At 37.0% G+C, this 18111-nt stretch overlaps 2 protein-coding genes and 1 long non-coding RNA gene across 4 annotated transcripts; 1 reads left to right on the top strand and 2 right to left on the bottom strand.

Moving 5' to 3' along the window:
* The first annotated feature begins 394 nt into the window (after positions 1 to 394).
* LOC109206803 lies at positions 395 to 2686 on the top strand. Its single transcript, XR_002064906.1, has 4 exons — positions 395 to 609; positions 933 to 1096; positions 1396 to 1571; positions 1972 to 2686. It is a non-coding gene; the product is annotated as an uncharacterized LOC109206803 (long non-coding RNA).
* A 501-nt stretch (positions 2687 to 3187) lies between these two features.
* LOC109206806 (pentatricopeptide repeat-containing protein At1g71210-like) lies at positions 3188 to 9102 on the bottom strand. Of its 2 annotated transcripts, XM_019369669.1 has the most exons (4): positions 6381 to 9102; positions 5426 to 5707; positions 4657 to 4749; positions 3188 to 3594 (listed from the first exon to the last, which is right to left on the bottom strand). In XM_019369669.1, the coding sequence occupies exon 1, from the start codon at positions 7418 to 7420 to the stop codon at positions 6437 to 6439; it is 984 nt and encodes a 327-aa protein (XP_019225214.1). In that variant the 5' UTR covers positions 7421 to 9102; the 3' UTR covers positions 3188 to 3594; positions 4657 to 4749; positions 5426 to 5707; positions 6381 to 6436. The 2 variants fall into 2 exon arrangements, with proteins under 2 accessions (XP_019225214.1, XP_019225213.1); XM_019369668.1 differs by lacking the exon at positions 4657 to 4749.
* On the bottom strand, positions 7426 to 14139 carry LOC109206799 (pentatricopeptide repeat-containing protein At1g71210-like). The gene is made up of 4 exons (XM_019369664.1): positions 14015 to 14139; positions 8218 to 9043; positions 7509 to 8120; positions 7426 to 7437 (listed from the first exon to the last, which is right to left on the bottom strand). The coding sequence occupies exons 1-4, from the start codon at positions 14137 to 14139 to the stop codon at positions 7426 to 7428; spliced, it is 1575 nt and encodes a 524-aa protein (XP_019225209.1).
* Between the last annotated feature and the right edge of the window lie 3972 nt (positions 14140 to 18111).

Below are 18111 nucleotides of genomic sequence, written 5' to 3'. Positions count from 1 at the left end.
TATTTAGTTGACTCTAGTGTCATTAGTGTTGAGGATGTAGATAGTCCCAATGTTCATGTAGTTGAGCGCATTGGTCCACACTCCAAGCACTTTTTTTCACATTGTGTTTGGATGATGATACAAAAATAAAGCCATCCGAGCCACTTGAGGAGTCAAGGAATAAGGAACAAGAGGCCTACATTGGTGGGATGTGTTTGGAAGTGTTTAACGTAATGTTTCAAATAGAAAAAGTTGAAATGTTAGTTGGTAAGCTGTCACGTTAAGTTTGAAACAATATGTATTTGGCACCAGTTATAAATGTTGAGGGGGAAACTTTCCTCTTTAATACGAGTAGCTGTTTTGGGACAAACCAAAAAGGACAGCATTATTATGACAGAGTAAATAGAACTTGGTGGAGACGTTGCTGAATTCTGTTAAGTTACTTATCTATTCTCTGTTCTCTTGCAGATTATAAAGTGAAAGATGAAGAAGTTTTAAGAGAACGAAATAGATTAGGGAAATCAGAAGAAAGCGTGAACTTTGAACCTACCATTTCAAATTCATCTACTAAGGGGTCTTCGACAAAGGATAAGGTGACTGAAGAACTGATTACTAATACTGAGATAGAAGGTATGGTATGTTTGAATACAATCTTTCATCTTTTCTGAGTGCCTCAAATTGAAAAATTAGTGCTATAGTAAAGTCCCTTTCTTTCTCTGCTTCATACATCAATGTCTCTGTTTTCTGTCCTTCAACTCCTCAACTTTGTACGGAATCTGTTGCTTCAACTCCTCAACTTGATTTATATTTGCCGAAGTGTCAGTTTCTCCGCATTAAAGAACTACTTCCGCTGGTACCTATTCATGTTTTATAATATCTTTGTATCCTGAGATGTTATTGAGGTCAAGCAATCTCTAGTCTCTACAGCTTGATGGTTTAATGGTGTTTTTCAGGTCAGGAAGTGCGGGTATTCCTCCCAGCTTTCCCCAAAAAGGAGATTTAAAAGGAGCTTTGGAAGAAAAAGGTAGTTCAAGAAAACAAGAAAATGAAGTTGCTGGTCCAGTGAATTCTGCAGACAGCCCTGTAAAAAATTTGACATCTGACACAAAAGATCATGGTGATCATCTTTCTTTTTTAGTTTTCTGTTTCCTTTCTCGTTGATGTCATTTAGCTGTAGAATTTATCTAGGTTTGTAAAACAAACTTCTAATGTTCACGGAAGTCACAGCCTGATGGATTTGATTACATTGTCATTGAACTAATTCCTAATTTCTTTCTTTTTTTTCAACCTTTCTTGGGTTCTGGATAATCTTAAAAAAGGCCTTGTTTGCCAATCGACCTATCCTTAAATTGGTTGGTGAATTGGTACAATGGTTAGTACGAAATTGGTTACTAATACCCTTATCTTAACTTCCAGGTTGTAAAGGTAGATGGGTCACAGATGATAGTAGGCCTCTATATTCTGGATTTGGCTGCAAGCAATGGTTGTCATCCATGTGGGCATGCCGCTTGACACAGCGTATGGATTTTGAATACGAGAAACTACGTTGGAGGCCAAGAGAAAGAGTTTACAGGTGCTAACTTCCTGAAAAGGTATGCTTTCCTTTTTCTGCAATTGATTACTTTCTGATGCCTGGGATGTGTATAACCTTAAATGAATTCTATTAAAACCTTCTCTCTTGTTCTGTCTGGCATTAAAAGTACTCTGTCATGGCTTGTAATGTATTTTCCAAGGGCAGAAGTGTAAGCTTGAGTAAACCCAAGACATTAGAACATGTATCTCACATTAACTGCAAGAATTTGTGACTGTGAAGCTCCCCTATGTAGTGCATGCTATCTCTCTCTCGAGATGATTCTGTTCGCACTATTTTTCAGTGTCCAAGTTTTTTTGTTGCATAGAATATGGCGTTGCTTTCTCCCTTCTTCAATTCTTCAGGTGATATTTAATTTGCTTTACATACAAGGAATTTTCTGAACTTGGTTGTGCATCCAGGATGGAAAACAAAACTCTGGCTTTTATTGGGGATTCCCTCGCTAGACAGCAATTTCAGTCACTTATGTGTATGATTACTGGTGGTGCAGACAGACCTGATGTTCTACAAGATGAATCCAGTGATTCTACTGCAGCAAGGGCAGTAAAAGGAACAGCTGTAAAGCTTTTGGATATCACAGCTGTATATATCTCGATACAGCATCAAAGCAACACCTGGGATGCAGGATTGCTAGCATTGGTGCTTGCCTGGTGTTCCTGATACATGGAATGAAATTCTTTTTGCTCAACTTTAATATTGCAAGACAGGCAAGGGACACTGCTAGAACATTGTTCTCGCCCATCTGAGCAATCAGGGTCGCCAATTGGCGCAAAATACTACATGAATAGAACAATGTCTGGTGGATTGCCTATTGGAGCTTCACAGATTGGATTCAGCTCTGATTCATGGGAAATGCTGAACGTGCAGTTGCATTTGCTTATCCACCATGTTTTAGGAGTACATGACTTATACATTATTCTTAGAATTTGTAGATTGGTAATATAAAACTGCCATTTGTTAGAGACTAGATTCTTTGTGGGGTTGGGATACAGGAGAGACTTGACCCTTGACATGTACGGTGAATTCAAAATGAGACATAAGTGAGTGTGTACTTGGAAAGATGAAAAACTACACGAGTGATGCTTAAATATTTACACTTGGTTATATTAATATCAATAAGTCTTCTTGTGAATTGTCTCATTTTTGTTATAGCTAGATGAATTTCAATTCTCTCCCCCGCCCTTTTTCTGGCAATGCAGAGTAGCTAGTTTCAATGGCAATTGAATAGGACACAGGACAAGAGGGTCAGCACTCCTCATCTACAACCCCAGGGTCATGGGTTCGAGTCACCAAAAAGAAGGGGATCAAAGGAGAATCAAAAGTGGAGGGAAATAAAATAAAATAAAAAATAAAAAAAATATTAGGACAGAAAATCAAATTCTGCCTAATAGTATGTGTATGGATTGAATCAAATGCTGCCTAAAGTTTTCAGGCAGCATGTGTTGCAATAATAATCTTTTTTCAAATTCAAACTCCATCTTTAGATTAGAAACATTCTTCCCTCCATGGGAAAGATTTTTTTTATAGTTATCAGATATAATGTCCAAATTTGATCAAAGAACTAGCATATGATCCTTACATCAATAAGTAATCACAGGAACTGAGGCAGCAAAATTCTCCCAGGTAAATATTCACAATTATTGATACAAACAAAGAAATATATTATACAAAAAGACAGGGAGGTACTGACATAGTACACAAGTCTCTAGTTGACTCCTATGACTGAAAGGAGTGAAAAAATTCTAGGATTCTATCTAAGCTATCTTCAATATTTCTCTTACACCGACATTGTTTGAATGCATTTTAGATTATACATAAGAAATATTCCTCTTTTTTTCCTTCAAAAAATTCTATCACCCACAGTCAAATAATATGCATAAAGGTATGATCTTTTAATCTTTTCTTCGTCTCTTTTCCACTGTCTGCCCTTGCCAGCACTGCAGTATCACTTTCAGATCTCCAGGCATCACCCACTGTATTCCATATAATAACCTCAGGAAATGATCCATATCTGCCATGCAAATCTGCAATGAATAAACAAGTGGTTCACGGTCTCAATTTCTTCCACAGATGAACTGTATCTGCTAAATAAAAGCCAAGAATGTCTCAAAAAAGGAACTCCTTAAAATGTCTTGAGAATAGCAATTACCCTCAAAGTTCAAATTATATAAAAGGACTCTACTCCACATCATTCACAGCCCCTCTAGTTTTGTACCGAGGGAACCAATAAACTAAAATATGAGCATCTGCGTTTGCTTCAATCAGCGCTTAACATTCTACAGGAAATACTATCATGAATCAATCAATCACTACATAAGCAACTGCTATACCTCTGCACAAGCAGCTATCATGATAAACGAACCATTTAAAGAACTCAGCAACAATATATAACAGAATATTAAGCTTTTACCCAATATGTTTTATGGGGCCTGACAATTTCCGTATATGCTAGATAACCATCTAGAAAAATAGCTGCATAAGATGGCACCTGGCAAACTCCTGCTAAGCATCGTACAAGGCTACAAGCTAACGAAAGTACAAGCTAGCAAGAACTGTCGAGCAATTTACAGTGAAAAACTATATCAGTTCTCCTCAAGGACTTCACTAACTTTTGGACCATCTCATGCAGGGAAGTATTATCTTGATAGGGCAAAAGGCCGACCACACATGTCTGAGAAACTCTATTTTGCATCAGAAACAGCAAAAGAACAGGATCAGTTTTGTGATCCACCCACTGACTAAAGACCTTTATTGCTAGAACTGAGCCCCAATGGTTATCATGCATTGTTAACCTGTAGAGGTGAAGTTGGTATCGTAATGATATAAACTGCTAAGCAGGTGAAAGCAGACATCACTGCTTGAAGACGGGAGGAGACAACCACAATCGTAATGCATGAACAACACCTATCACACTCAAATGCTCTTAATGCACTTATGCAGAACCCCTAAAAATAATAAAGGTGATGATGATAGAAATAAATGAAAATATGATGCATAATCACTTGTTAAATTCTTAAACATATACTTCATCAAAACAATAAAGAATTTTTTTGATAACCGTGGTGTTGGGGCCAGCTTGCGCGCACCTTGACTAAATACACGCGGTACATGTTACCTCCCACCAGCATAGGTACCGGGTACTCCGTCCACCAGGGCTTGGATAGATGAGAAGAAATCACCTAGTATTTTTCCCTCCGTTAGGAACCAAAACAATAAATAATTGTAATGACTATTATCATTATTATTAATCCATCTCCCAATTTGTTTAACACTATTTCCTTTTCCCTCCCAAAGATTGGCATCTCTCTATAATTAGAAACCAATTAACTTTTATTCCCATTTAGTGATTGACATGCTTGTTGTAGGCCCCGGTGCCCCTACTAAGATGAATTATTTGGTATTACAGTACCTTTGGTATTTTATTTATATCTAAGTGTGAAAGTCTTCCTTTCTTTCTTAATCTTTGTGTCTAATACAAATTGGGGGACACGGGGAATGTTTATTATTTCAATCCAAACTCTTCAAAATCTAGTAGAAATCGAAAATCTAAGCCGGAGATAACAACAATACCCATATATATTTTGGAAATAGATGCATTCAGAAGGACATGATCAACAGTTTATATACTAGTAAATTACTTTGTTGGTGCACCAAAGTTTTCCATGAAATTTAGTTTTAGGAAAAAAAAAAAAAAACAAACTAGAATAGTCAGAGTTCCAGCTAGATGCCACAACATGCCAAAGATATTAGAACAGCTCATTTACAACCCAGAATTCAACAAGATGAAAATAAGCCCAAAATCTACAAACTGCTAAAAGTATTCCTATAACCATTTCAAATCAAGTGGTTTCAAACCTGAAGCAGGTAAGCTTGTTAATCGGTTGGCTATCACAATCGTTGAGGCTTTTCTCCATGGTCCCGATACCACTTCTCAACCTTTCGGATTCATTCGGAGCACAGGACATGACATCTCTTATATGGCCACTTCACTGCTCATGAGTTGAATCCAGAAAATTCTTCCGGCCCACAACCATGAGTACTCCATCTTCAAATGCACTAATATTTCCATTTAGGTTTCATGTGCCACCAACTTACTTCCAGACAGCCACATCAGTAATCGCATCCAAGCAAACCAACCTAAAATGCAGAATTTCAAAGTCAGATTTTTAGAGTACACGAAAGAAAAGGACAATGTGAGCGCTGCTTCTTCCCTTCAGTAGTTGAATATTGAATATGAATGAAAACACAGAAACTCCAGTGGCCCTAGCAACAGTTCTAAAGGCAGTTGAAAGACCATAAGCTAAACAAGGGTTAGGGGCGAGCTCCCATGAAAAAATTTCTAAAGAAAAGAGCTCCAGAGGCAAGGCGAAGCGCGCTAATAATATAGGAAGTGAGCAAAGTTTACAATGTGAGAGGAATTCCCCTAAGGCTTCATAAGAGATCAAATTTTGCTTTTATAGGTGACACTTCCATACCAGAGAGATACAAGGTGAAGTTAAAAAACTTTCCCGGTCATTGCTCATGGTTTTCTCCCGGAGTTGCAATTATATTCTCCCACTTAACTTAAGATCCTAGATTACTTCTATTGTCTTTTAGTCATAAGAGTTGGGTTTTTAAATATAGTAAAACAGCCAGAATTCTTTTACTATATCTTTTGAAGGGGAGCTTTGGCGTAACTGGTAAAGTTGTTGCCATGTGACCAGGAGCTTAGTGCAAGGGGTGTGGATAAAGCTAAAAGAAGTTGATGTTTTCTCTCCTTACAAGAGGAATACAACAAAGTAAAATATCAAACAATCTTGCATTTCAATACCTGAATGAGGGACCCCATTCCATCTAGTTCCATCTAGAATGAAATTCAAAGTGAGTTTAGACAAATGTCTTTGTAGCCTCAGTCAGATCAAAACCTTTACTGAACATTTCTTCCATCCACTTTCTAGCCTCAGAAGATCGACCAACTTTTAAGAAGCCGTGAACTAATGTATCATAAGTCCATCGATTTGGCTCATATCCTTTCTTGCATAATCTGTCGAAATACTTGCAAGCAAGGTCCATTTCACTTATGGTTAGTTTTCTCAACAACAAATTGTAAGTGTATACGTCAAGTGGAAAGCATTGTCGAATCAGTTCTTCCATTTCCAAAATATCTCCGTCCAAATTACTACCACCAGAGAAAGTCTTTATCAACTCCCCTAGTGCTAAGCTGTAATCCTTCATATTGCGTAAATCTCTTGAGTGCATCCATGCACTGAAGACTCTTGGAGTTTGTAAAGAGTGTAACAAAAGTACATTGCCAATGAAGGATGACATCCGACGACCAACTTGCATTAAGTCTTCCACCAGAAGAATAGCCTTATAATAATCTCTTTGCGAGCAAAGCAATTTAACAAGTTCCTCATAACATTCCATACTTGGCCGCAAAACAGTTGATCTCATCTCCCATAACATATTCCACGCATTTTCGGGCTTGTTAGCTTTACAAAGCCCAACAATCATGGTGTTCCATAATTTTCTTCCTAGACTTCTTCTATTGGACAAGTCACGAAAGTAGTTTAAAGCATCAGCAATTTTTCCAGCTTTCAAGTAACTTTGCAATACCAAAATGTCAGACTGCAAATTCGGTGTGATACCATTTCTCTTCATCATCTCATAAACATCTCTGGCCAGCTCAGCCTCTCCGGCATGACCAGCTCCATCGATGAAGTAATTATAAATGAGGCAGCTAGGTTCATGCCGAGACAATTGAACCTCTAATAAACTGTAAAATAGCTTCTCTGGATCCTCCATCTGACATAAACAACAAATAACCGCCCTGTACAATCTCCGGTCTGGACTATGACCTTTTTCTTGCATTTCTATTAACAATCTTGCTGCAATATCTCAAGTGAAAATAAGTATTCCTGTTAGTAACCCTATCCAATCTGCTGAGCTCTCCATGTACCAAGTATCCATCTTCCACCCTGCTGGCCCTACATAAGGCTGATATGAACTTGTTGTAGGTCGAGTCACTGGGCATGCAGTTCCGGTCTAGAGCAGCAAGAACCAACTCTTTCACTCTATCGAGCTTCCCCTTTCTGCAAAGAGCATCAGCAATAATAGAAAATGTCCTCCTACCAGGGAAATAACCTTGTTCAATGGCATTCTTCAGCACGAAATACGCTTCATCAACGCTTGCATCGCCTAATAGAGTATTTATCAGATAGTTATAGGTCATACTACTTACAGAGAATCCAAATTCAGCTCTCGAATCATACAACTCCAAGGCAACATCAGCCATCCCCACCTTGCAGAAGAAGCACAAAGTTACATTCATGGTGACATCGTCAGGTACTATATCTTGAACCTTCATGTCCATCAACAAGTCATAAACCTGCTCTAACCTGTTCTCTCTTAAAAGCCGACACACTAAGCTGTTATAGCGAAATACTTCAGGAACATACCCATCAAATAGTTTCTTGCCTTTCAGAAATTCTACTGCCTCACTTAGCTCCCCGGCCTGAGCAAGGTCCTTAATCCACACACTATATGCCTGTTCCCGGAACCAAACGAGACTCTGTAAAATCGTGCACCAAACTTGCGGCTGTCATAAACTGCTTACTTTTACACAAAGCATTCACAAGATTAGCCACCACAATGCCACTCAACCCTACCCCTCCATTTCTCAAGAACCCTCTAAGATACTCCTCAGCTCGATCCAGCTCCGTTTGCTGGCAAAGACTCTTAACGAATATAGCATGTGTTATGGAATCCTCAAAACCCCTAAACTTAATCTGCTTCAAAACCATCTCAAACGCATCATAAAAACCATCCTCCACCAATGCATTAAGCAACACATGATAAGCAAACGCATCCAAATCAACACCCTGAAAACACATTCTACCGAACAGTTGGAGTGCAAGCTCAGGCTTGCCAGCCACGGCATACCCAATAACCAAAGTGTTGTAAAATCTCGCTTTATGAAAATACCTTTGCTTCATATACTTATCCAAAAACTCAACCATCAAAGACATCAACTTTGCCTTCGACAAAATCTTAAAAATGGCATTAAACGTCACCCGGGTATGATAAAAACCCGGCTGTCGACCCGCCCAATCAAAGAACTTCAAACAGGATAAAACATCCTTGTTTTTCTCGTAATTTAACACGTGAAGAACCAAAGCCTCGGAGAGTCTAAGTTTAAATCGAGACAGTGATATATCAGCTGTAATATCATCTTGAGTCTTCAATATCTCAAAGATCCGATCGAAAACTGGGTTTTTTCTGCTCATGAACCACTCCTTAAAGGATAAAACAACATCTTTGGGTTGTAATTCAATTGTTCTAGAAGTTGACAAAACATTAGAAGAAGAAACTGATAGAGGTGAAGGTAAAAATGAATATGCAGGGATTGAATTGGTGGCACCAGGAGGAATATTAGTGGAGTATAATACATATAGAGGATGATTGAAGAGAGCTCTAATTTTTTGCCTCGCTTGTCTGATTGTAAGCAATATGTTTGCTTAAAATTGTATAAATTATTTCTTCAAGAAAATAACAGAATATTGGATAAAATTGTAACTTTAGGTGTCTAAAATATAGGAGTTTGAAACTAACTAATTCTAGAAAATTTAAAGCTGTAACATAATGTGAAATTCTAACATCACACGAATTCACTTGGGCAATAACAATGGCCATTTGAATGACTTTGACTGAAATTCTAATTCCAATTGCTTTCGGCTGTTCAAACATTATACATCAAATACTTGAAAAAGAAATTTATTTCCTTAAAATATATTAATTCTACTTTGGAAAAGAATTGTAATATTAGACTTTGCCTAATTGTAGGACTTTGAGTTCGACTGTAAATTTGCTAAAAGAGACTTAATTTAAATAGGAATGGATTAATTTATAGTTTATTATTAAAGGGAAAAATAGGAGGCAAAAGCCTGATACTTATTTTTGGTGTATGATTTACTTATTTTCACATCTTGGTGCTCTTATATGATGTTTTAATCAGTGCCCTTGGATGTACTTATTTTGCTCTGTTTTTTCAATTAACAGAAAAAATATATTTACTTGTGTGTTACCCTTTGGTTTCAATTATCACAAATATGAGTAAATTATCCGTCAAATTTTTCACGATGTGGCTACAACACATAGTTGGTACTTAAAAAGCTTCATAATAGCTTCTACATCAAAAAAAGTTGAATTTTATTTTAATTTTATCCACTTCTTATGAATTGATCTAAAACTGTCTCCAAAGCCATAACACTAGAGGTCTTCCAACTCAAAATATCAAGAGACTCTAAAATTGGTCTTATTTTAATCCAGTCTATTTGCAAATTAATTCAAAACGAAGAGAGAAAAATATTTAATGCAAAATCTACGGAAATCAACTTAGTAGTCAAAAGCCCATGATTATTGCCGCAAGCATTTTGAAGGTATAATACTTGGATTATATATGATATTTTTCTATTTTTGTTTTGTTTGAAGCAACTGATTATTGAACTCAGTATATATTCACTAACAATTAGTTATAGGGTATCTGCACAATTGATAGTTTATCACCTTTGGAGTGTGTTTTATAATATTTGATACAAAATAATTCGTGCATCGCACAAACATAAACACTAATTATTATAAAAGCATGAATCCAATATCGGTTTACAAAAATATCCTTAAAAGTTATTGTCAAAAAACTCTCTAGGAAAGGATACAAATGGAAATAATACATGTTCTAATTCTATATGGATAACAACACATTAAACCGCCTCTTACATTAACTTGTGATTGTATATATAAAACTTTAATTGGCATATGCCGCGGGGAACAGGTTAGCATTCCGACTGATATCTTTCTTTTTTAATTTTTAATTTTTCTTTTTTCTTTTTCCTTTTTATCCTGGAAAAAGATATGCATAGCATGCTTATCTATATACATGTATATATATGATCAAATTGTATATAACTTGCCTTGTTTTATCTCTTTAATTGGGATATTGGGTTTCGTTTTATGTTTCTCCTTGTAATGCTGGTTTGATTTAGTAAAGTTCTAATTGATTTTTGACAATAAATTTTTTTTATTGCTTTGTAGTGTTGCAGACGGTCGACCTATAACTTTTTTTCTGTAAATTTCTTGCTCGATCGACCTATAAAATCTTGCTTGAAGAATACCAATTTCAAGTAATTTTTCAAAAATATATCTCTATCTCAGACGGACAAACATGAATAGTTTTAAAATTTCATGGTACTCATGAGTAGTTTTGAAATTCAACTGTTCGTATCATACAATATCTTTTGATGCCAAGTTGATAGTTAAAAATATCATTGATGTTCTTCTGAATCTAATCAAGACAACTTCAGATTTCTACTTAGGAATAATGTCAAATCCATCTTCTTTGGTTGTTTTTACTTTTAGTGTCCGGTTGTAAAAAATATCAAAACAAGCCCAATAGAAAACAACCTTCTAAAGTAAAGTATTTCGACTTTTTACCTTTTGAAGATATATTCCATGTTGATAAAAATGTAGATTGTTTTAACTTATATTTTGGATTTGGTAATGTTCTAATAAACTGATTTTTTATGTGTTGATTGATCACAATAATATTTTTGACAATATTAATGTATTAGAGTATGTTATAGCAAATTCAATAATTTACTTTGCCACCGCAAAACATATAGATGAGGGCTTAGTTGAGCGTTAGAAAACGCTCACACTTGTAGTTGTAGAGATTGTCCGAGGATATTAAGCCTAATAACAAATACAAGATAAAAAGCATAAATACAATACGAATAGACCAAAATAGCTTTAAATTATTGAATATAATAAGTTAATAACCCATAAAGGATAAACGAAATACTACACCTTACTCCTATTATTTTTAGGACATATATGTTAGGCCATATTTACTACTATTATTAAATTAATCCTATTAATGCTTGAACTGCAACAAAGAGCAAAAGACCTGCACCTTACTCCTATTAGTTTTAGAACATAACAAACGAGCAAAAGTTACTCCTGTTAATTTTAAGGCGTAAAAAACCATCTAAAAAAGTGCACCTTACTCCTATTAGTTTTATGATATAACAACAAGCAATATTCATAGTCTCCTTTCCCTTTTCAATTTGAACTACATTCCCAATTTGAATCCACTTACAAGGTGTAGACAAACAGAAAAAATATTGCAAATACATGAGAATTAATCATGAGTATTAAAATTTGACTGTTTATATCATGCAATCTATTTAATTAATTAATGAGATCAAACTAATAGTGAAAAATATAGTCGACGTTCTTTTTAGGCCAAATAAGAAAAATTTCAAATTCCTACCGTTGGAATAATGTCATATCTATCTTCTTTGGTTTATCTTTACTCTTTAATTAAGTTGGATATTCCTACTTTTTTTCTTTTTTATAATATTACCCATTCACATTCTGCTTTGAGGAGGTCATACACAAATTCAATTTCCTTTTAAAGGGGTAAATCTACTATATTTATCGTATATTTTGGTAAAAAAGAACAGATATTGATTTCTAAATATATTTTACTTCTGAATTTGATGTTTTGTATTTATATTAAACCATGTCATCTTACTATGGTAAAGTGGCCTAATAGGCGCAGAATAATATTTTGGTTAACTATGTTTAAGTGATATTTGGTTAACTATGTTTAAGCGATAATAGTACTCTATTAGTAAACATATATCATGCATCTATTAGTATAGTATAAATATCAAATACGGGTAAATTTTATATATACATATATCAGTAGAAATTACAGTGAGATTAGAGTTGTTCCTCACTCACAAGTTTTAATTCTTTTAGGAAACAAAATAACACTAACCTTTTAAGAGATATTTGTCACTCTAACACATGCGGTTCATCTCGCTAAATTGCACCAACTTTGAGAAGGTATAATTTATAATTTAAGATCAATTTCTCTTTTTTCCTTAATGTGTGAGGATTTAGGCTGTTGCTGGATTTTGCTTTGTATAATATGGCTTATTTTGGATCGTTCTCGTGCTCTCCAGGTAGCACATATTTTAACAAAGTTCTATCATTTCTCAATCAACTTTGAGTTTCATTAGTTTCTTTTAAACTTAACTAGTTTCTCGACACGCGTTGCACGTGTATGTCAAGTTATACAATACACAGCTTTATAAATAATATCAATATTAAAAAAATGAAGTTACGTGAAAGAATTTAATAGTGTATTTGTTTATGTGAATATTCAATGTAGATCATAATATGGTGACTTTTTTCTCGAGTTCAAGATGATTGGATGTCCTCTAAACCTATGAAGATGAATAATCAAAGTTTAATTAGCTATTCATGTGATTCTTTTTACTTTATTTGATTTTGTAAGGTACAAACATATGGTGTATCTCACTTATAATTCCTTATGAATGATATTCCTGGTGTATATTTCTTTCATAAGTTTTAATTGCTCTATCATGACCAAGACTCTTGTTGTTAACATTGATATCCCTCTTGAAAGTACAATATAAAGTTGACCATTGAGAAAACTATAACGACCCGACCGGTCGTTTTGAGCTCTAGCGCGTCATTCAGCAGTCTGAGGCCATGAACGGCTTCATTTCAGGTATTATGGCTTGTACGCGTGGTCGGAATTGAATTTCGGGAAGTTCAGAGTTGATTTGGAAAGAGAATTCTCATTTCAGAAGCTTAAAGTTAAAAGAATTAACTAGGATTGAATTTTTGAGTAAACGACCTCAGATTCGAAATCTGAAAGTTCCAGCAGGTTCGTATGATGATTTCGGACTTGGGCGTATGCCCGGATCAGGTTTTGGGTGACCCGGGAGCGTTTTGGCGCCTATTGTGGAAGTTAGCATTTTGGAAGAAATTTTATAAGTTTGGCTTGAAGTGCATTTCAGTTTTATCGATGTCCGTTCGGGGTTCCGAGGCTAGGAGTAGCTCCGTATGGTGATTCTGGAGTTGGGAGCACGATCGGAAGTGAATTCGAAGGTCCGTAGGTCATTTTGGAGTCATTTGGCTAAAGATAGAAATTTAAAGGTTTTTGAGAAGTTTGACCGGAAGTGGACTTTTTGATATCAGGGTCCGAATCCGATCCGATTCTGGAAGTTGGAGTAGGTCCGTAATGCCAAATATGACTTGTGTGTAAAGTTTGAGGTCAATCGGACGTGATTTGACGGGTTTCGGCATCGAATGTAGAAGTTTAAAATTCTAAGTTCGTCAAATTTGAAATGGAGTGTGATTCGTGATTTTAGCGTTGTTTGATGTGATTTGAGGCTTCGGGCGAGTCCGTATTATGTTTTTAGACTTGTGCAGGTGTTTGGTTTGGAGCCCCGGTTGCTCGGGTGTGATTCGGGATAGCTTCGGAGTGATTTGCTAAGAAATAGGGTTGCTGGTACTGGTATGATCGCAATTGCGATGTGTTGGTCGCAAATGCGACCTCGCATTTGCGAGTTCCTTTTCGCATTTGCGAACCTGGGGCTGCCGAGTGGGGAATCGCATTTGCGAGGGGGCCATCGCTTTTGCGATGCTGTCCTCTTCGCATTTGCGAGGAATTCTGTCGCAAATTCGACCATGTCAGGGAAAGTCGGGCTTCGCATTTGCGGTGCTTTTGTCGCAAATGCGACATCGCAATTGCGAGCCTGGAGTCGCAAATGCGACTTCTGTGTCTGGAGCTGTGGCTTTTTATTCCGAAACTTAGCCCATTTCCCTCATTTCCCACTTGGCCTTAGGCGATTTTTGAGAGCATTTGAGGAGGGATTCCATCATCATCAAAGTGGTAAGTAATTTCTACACATCATAAGTTAAATACATAGATTATGCGTAGATTTAACATGTGAAAATTAAGGAAAATCGAGGATTTTAGATGAAAAACCTAGAATTTGGTAAAAACAAGATTTAACCACAAAATTTGTTAGGGAATAGAGTAAAAATCATATATCCTTGATCCTTAGGTTGTGGGTAACAATTGTCTTCAAAGATTTTCGGAATCCGGGCACGTGGGCCTAGGGAGGAATTTTAGGAACCTTGCATTTAGGATTGGAAAATTGGTTTAATAATTAGGATATGAACTTTTGAGCATGTATTGACTAGTTCTTACCCTATTTGAATAGTTTTGGATCGTTCGGCTCCAAATTGGAGGTTTGAGCGCGTTCTTGAATCGGAATATAGGCTTCGGAGCAAGGTGAGTCTCCTTTCTAACCTTGTAAGAGGGAATTGTCCCCATAGGTAAATTAATTGGTTATGTGCTCCTATTTGTGGGGGCTACGTACGTACGAGGTGACGAGGGTCCGTGCGTAGCTACTATTATGCTGTTGTCCGGGTAATTTAGGACCCAAGATCATGTTATACTTGGATTATTTGTGAACTTATTGACAACTTGAATTGCTTAAATCACATTGAATTAGTAAATGAATTTCTAAACTGATTAAACTTCATTTTTCTTAAATGGTTAAAAGAGGATTGGCTTTCTTTGGAGAATTGCTCCGTGTGGACTTCTTGGTTGACTGTCTGTGTGTATTTATTTTTGGAGCGGGCCGAACGTCTCGGCAGATTAAATAGATGCATCTATAGTTCGCGTCGTTCGACCCTCGGCAGTGTACAGTTTACTTTCTGTTGGAGCGGGCCGTACGACCTCGGCATGATATGCGCATGCTTGTATTGTTTACCTTGAAACTTATTGAAGTTGATATTGCCTTTCATGGCCCTATATAAATTGATAAAGATAATGAAAAGTAAATCTTGGAAATTTTCTTGTTAATTGAGAAGGTGTTACCTGCTTTCTGGCTTTATGAGTTATAATTGCTAGATAAGTCCATGTTTTCCTCACATCTTCACCATATTATTATTGGACTACTAGCAAATGTCGAAGTCGACCTCTCGTCTCTACTTCTTCGAGATTAGACGGGATACTTGCTGAGTACACGTTGTTTTCGTACTCATGCTACACTTGCTGTGCATTTTCATTGCACAGGCACATGTACTTCTAGTGGCCTACTGGGCGTAGCAGCGTGGATGATACGGAGACTAGGTGAGCTGCATTTCTCGAGGCGACCCGCAGCTAGTATAGTCTCTTTCAGCGTATTGTATTTACTTTCTGTCCATTGCATTCCGGATATTTGTTGTATTGTATTGTTTCCTAGAATAGCTCATGCACTTGTGACACCGGGTTCTGGGATGATTATTGGGTATCTTGTATTTATTTCCAAACATCCTTTTATTTACATTGTAAAGATTGTCTTTTACCAGAAAAATTGAAGGAAAATCTTAGTTTTCAAAATTGTTAAAATGAGAATTTAATTAAGTATTTTTGGTTGGCTTGCTTGACAGCGGTGTCCGACGCCATCACAACCCTTAGTGGATTTTGGATCGTGACAAAAACACAGTACGGTAAATACAATCCAACATTGAAAATTGTTTGATTCTATATTTTATTTATCATCATTGCAAAATTTAAACATAAAATAATATTTTCTAATGAATTTGAAATATATTCTTTATTTTCAGGGGTAGAAATTTAAAATATTGAGAAAAGCACATGCTTGGTTGTAGATAGACTCATTATAATTTTAGCATTGTGACGACCCAAAGGGTCATCACCTGTATTCCTACTCACTCTGTATTTCTGAGGCCGTGAAAACCTCACTTGGGGGTTGCCTCGACTTGTGTGCGCAGTCCGGGCGCGTAACCAGAAAGTTTAAATGTGAATTTGTGAGAAAAATAATAAATTTGATGTTTTAAATTGATTGAGTTTGACTTTGGTCAACGTTTTGGGCAAACGGACCCGGACTCGTGATTCGACAGTCCCGGAGGGTCCGTAGGAAATTTTGGGACTTGGGTGTGTGCCCGGAATCAAATTTCGAGGTCCCAAGTCCGAGAAATGAATTGTTGTGTGAAATTGTTTTATGAAAATAATTAAAGAATTTGAAAGTGTTATTTGTTTAGAAGACTGTGCTGTTGGGCTCGTATTTTCGTTCCGATGCCCGGCACAAGTCTTAAATATGATTTAAGCAATTGCTGTAAAGTTGGTTAGATTTGGACGTCGTTTGACGTATTTTGGACTACAAACTCTAAACTTGATGTTTTATGAAAATTGAAAGGAAATCCTGGGTCTTGAGGCCTAATTTGATGATTATGATGTTGTTTGGGCGATTTGATCGCACGGATGTGTCCGTAGGATGTTTTTGAGTTTATATGTATGTTCGGTTTGGAGCCCCGAGGGCTCGGGTGAGTTTGAGTAGGTCCCGGGAGGTCTTAGGCTAGAAATATCAGATGGTTGTAGGCCCCCAGCGCGGCCGCGGTCATTTCCGCGCGGTCCGCGCTGGAAGCCGTGCGGCCGCGGTGCATTTCTGTGCGGTCCGCGCTGGGAGATTCAGAGAGGGGTTTGGTCCATTCCCTCAGCGCGGCCGCGTGCCAAATCAGTGCGGTCCGCGCTGGGTAGGTTCAGAGAGTGGTTTTCCCACTCTTCCTCGGCGCGGCCGCGGGGCATTTTTGTGCAGTCCGCGCCGGGTGTTCAGCACAGTATATAAAGTCGGGATTTTCAGTCATTTTTTCACTTTTTCAAAACCCAAAACATAAGAGGCGATTTTCCAAACGATTCCACTTCTTCAAAACGATTGGTAAGTGATTTCTAACTGATTTTCTAAACTCCTTAACATCCTTAAACATAATTTCAACTTCAAAACAAAGATTTTAATGGGGAAATTGGGAATTTAGGGTAGAACCTAGGTTTCTAAAATTGGGGGTTTTGGACCTCAATTCGAGGTCCGATTCCAAAATAACTTACATATTTGAGTTCATGGGGGAATGGGTAAACGGGTTTTGGTTCGAACCTCGGGTTTTGACCATGTGGGCCCGGGGGCATTTTTGACCTTTTGGGGTAAATTGATGAAAAAGCTATAATTAGTCATTGGGTTTGATTTGTTTAGCACATATTGATAACATGAAGTCCTTATTGCATAGATTTGGTTGAGTTGGAGCCGAATTCGAGAGGGAAAGCGATTGTGGAGGATTGTATTGGCCGTGGAAGTTGAGGTAAGTGTTTGGTTTAACCCTAGCTTGAGGGAATAGGAGTCGAGTCTTGTTTGCTAATTGCTAAATGATCGAGTACGATGTATAGGCATGGTGACGAGTTCCTATACATCGGTGTCTAGCATGACCGTGAGTCCTTGTATGTGGACTGTTTGGATATTGTTATGCCTTCCATGCTTAATTGATGGTTTCTATGCGTTGTAAACGCCTTGTAAAGGATATTGTGATTGTGAAACTTCGTGGAGCATTGGTTTGGTCTGAAACATAAATGGTGAGAGTATATGAGATGAGAAATGCCTTGGAGCTTGTCACGTGTGATAATGAGAACTAGGATATGAAAATGAAAGAAAAAGAGAAATAACGATTTACTCTTGCATGGTCATTATTGGTTGTTTGTGTACACTTGTTGGGATTTCCTTCCAAATACTTGTTCACTCCCTGCCCTTTATTTGTGACTGTTGCTTGGGCAAGGTTGAGAGGTAGACATTGTGGATCGGGTTGCACGCCGCAACAGTGATAATTGTGGATCGGGTTGCATGCCG

The sequence above is a fragment of the Nicotiana attenuata genome, unplaced genomic scaffold (assembly GCF_001879085.1).
Source record: "Nicotiana attenuata strain UT unplaced genomic scaffold, NIATTr2, whole genome shotgun sequence".
Classification (NCBI taxonomy): Eukaryota; Viridiplantae; Streptophyta; class Magnoliopsida; order Solanales; family Solanaceae; genus Nicotiana; species Nicotiana attenuata.
Note: the sequence above shows the minus strand (reverse complement) of the source record. Positions and strands in the feature narration are given on the sequence as shown.

Excerpts from the sequence above, each read along its gene's own strand:
- LOC109206806 (XM_019369669.1), bottom strand. The coding sequence starts at position 7,420 with ATGCAAGAAAAAGGTCATAGTCCAGACCGGAGATTGTACAGGGCGGTT.
- LOC109206799 (XM_019369664.1), bottom strand. The coding sequence starts at position 14,139 with ATGCGAAGCCCGACTTTCCCTGACATGGTCGAATTTGCGACAGAATTC. Across the intron at positions 9,044-14,014 it reads TCCCCACTCGGCAGCCCCAG|ACAAGCGAGGCAAAAAATTA; the intron begins GTTCGCAAATGC and ends GCTTACAATCAG. Across the intron at positions 8,121-8,217 it reads GGTTCTTGAGAAATGGAGGG|AGTCTCGTTTGGTTCCGGGA; the intron begins GTAGGGTTGAGT and ends ACGATTTTACAG.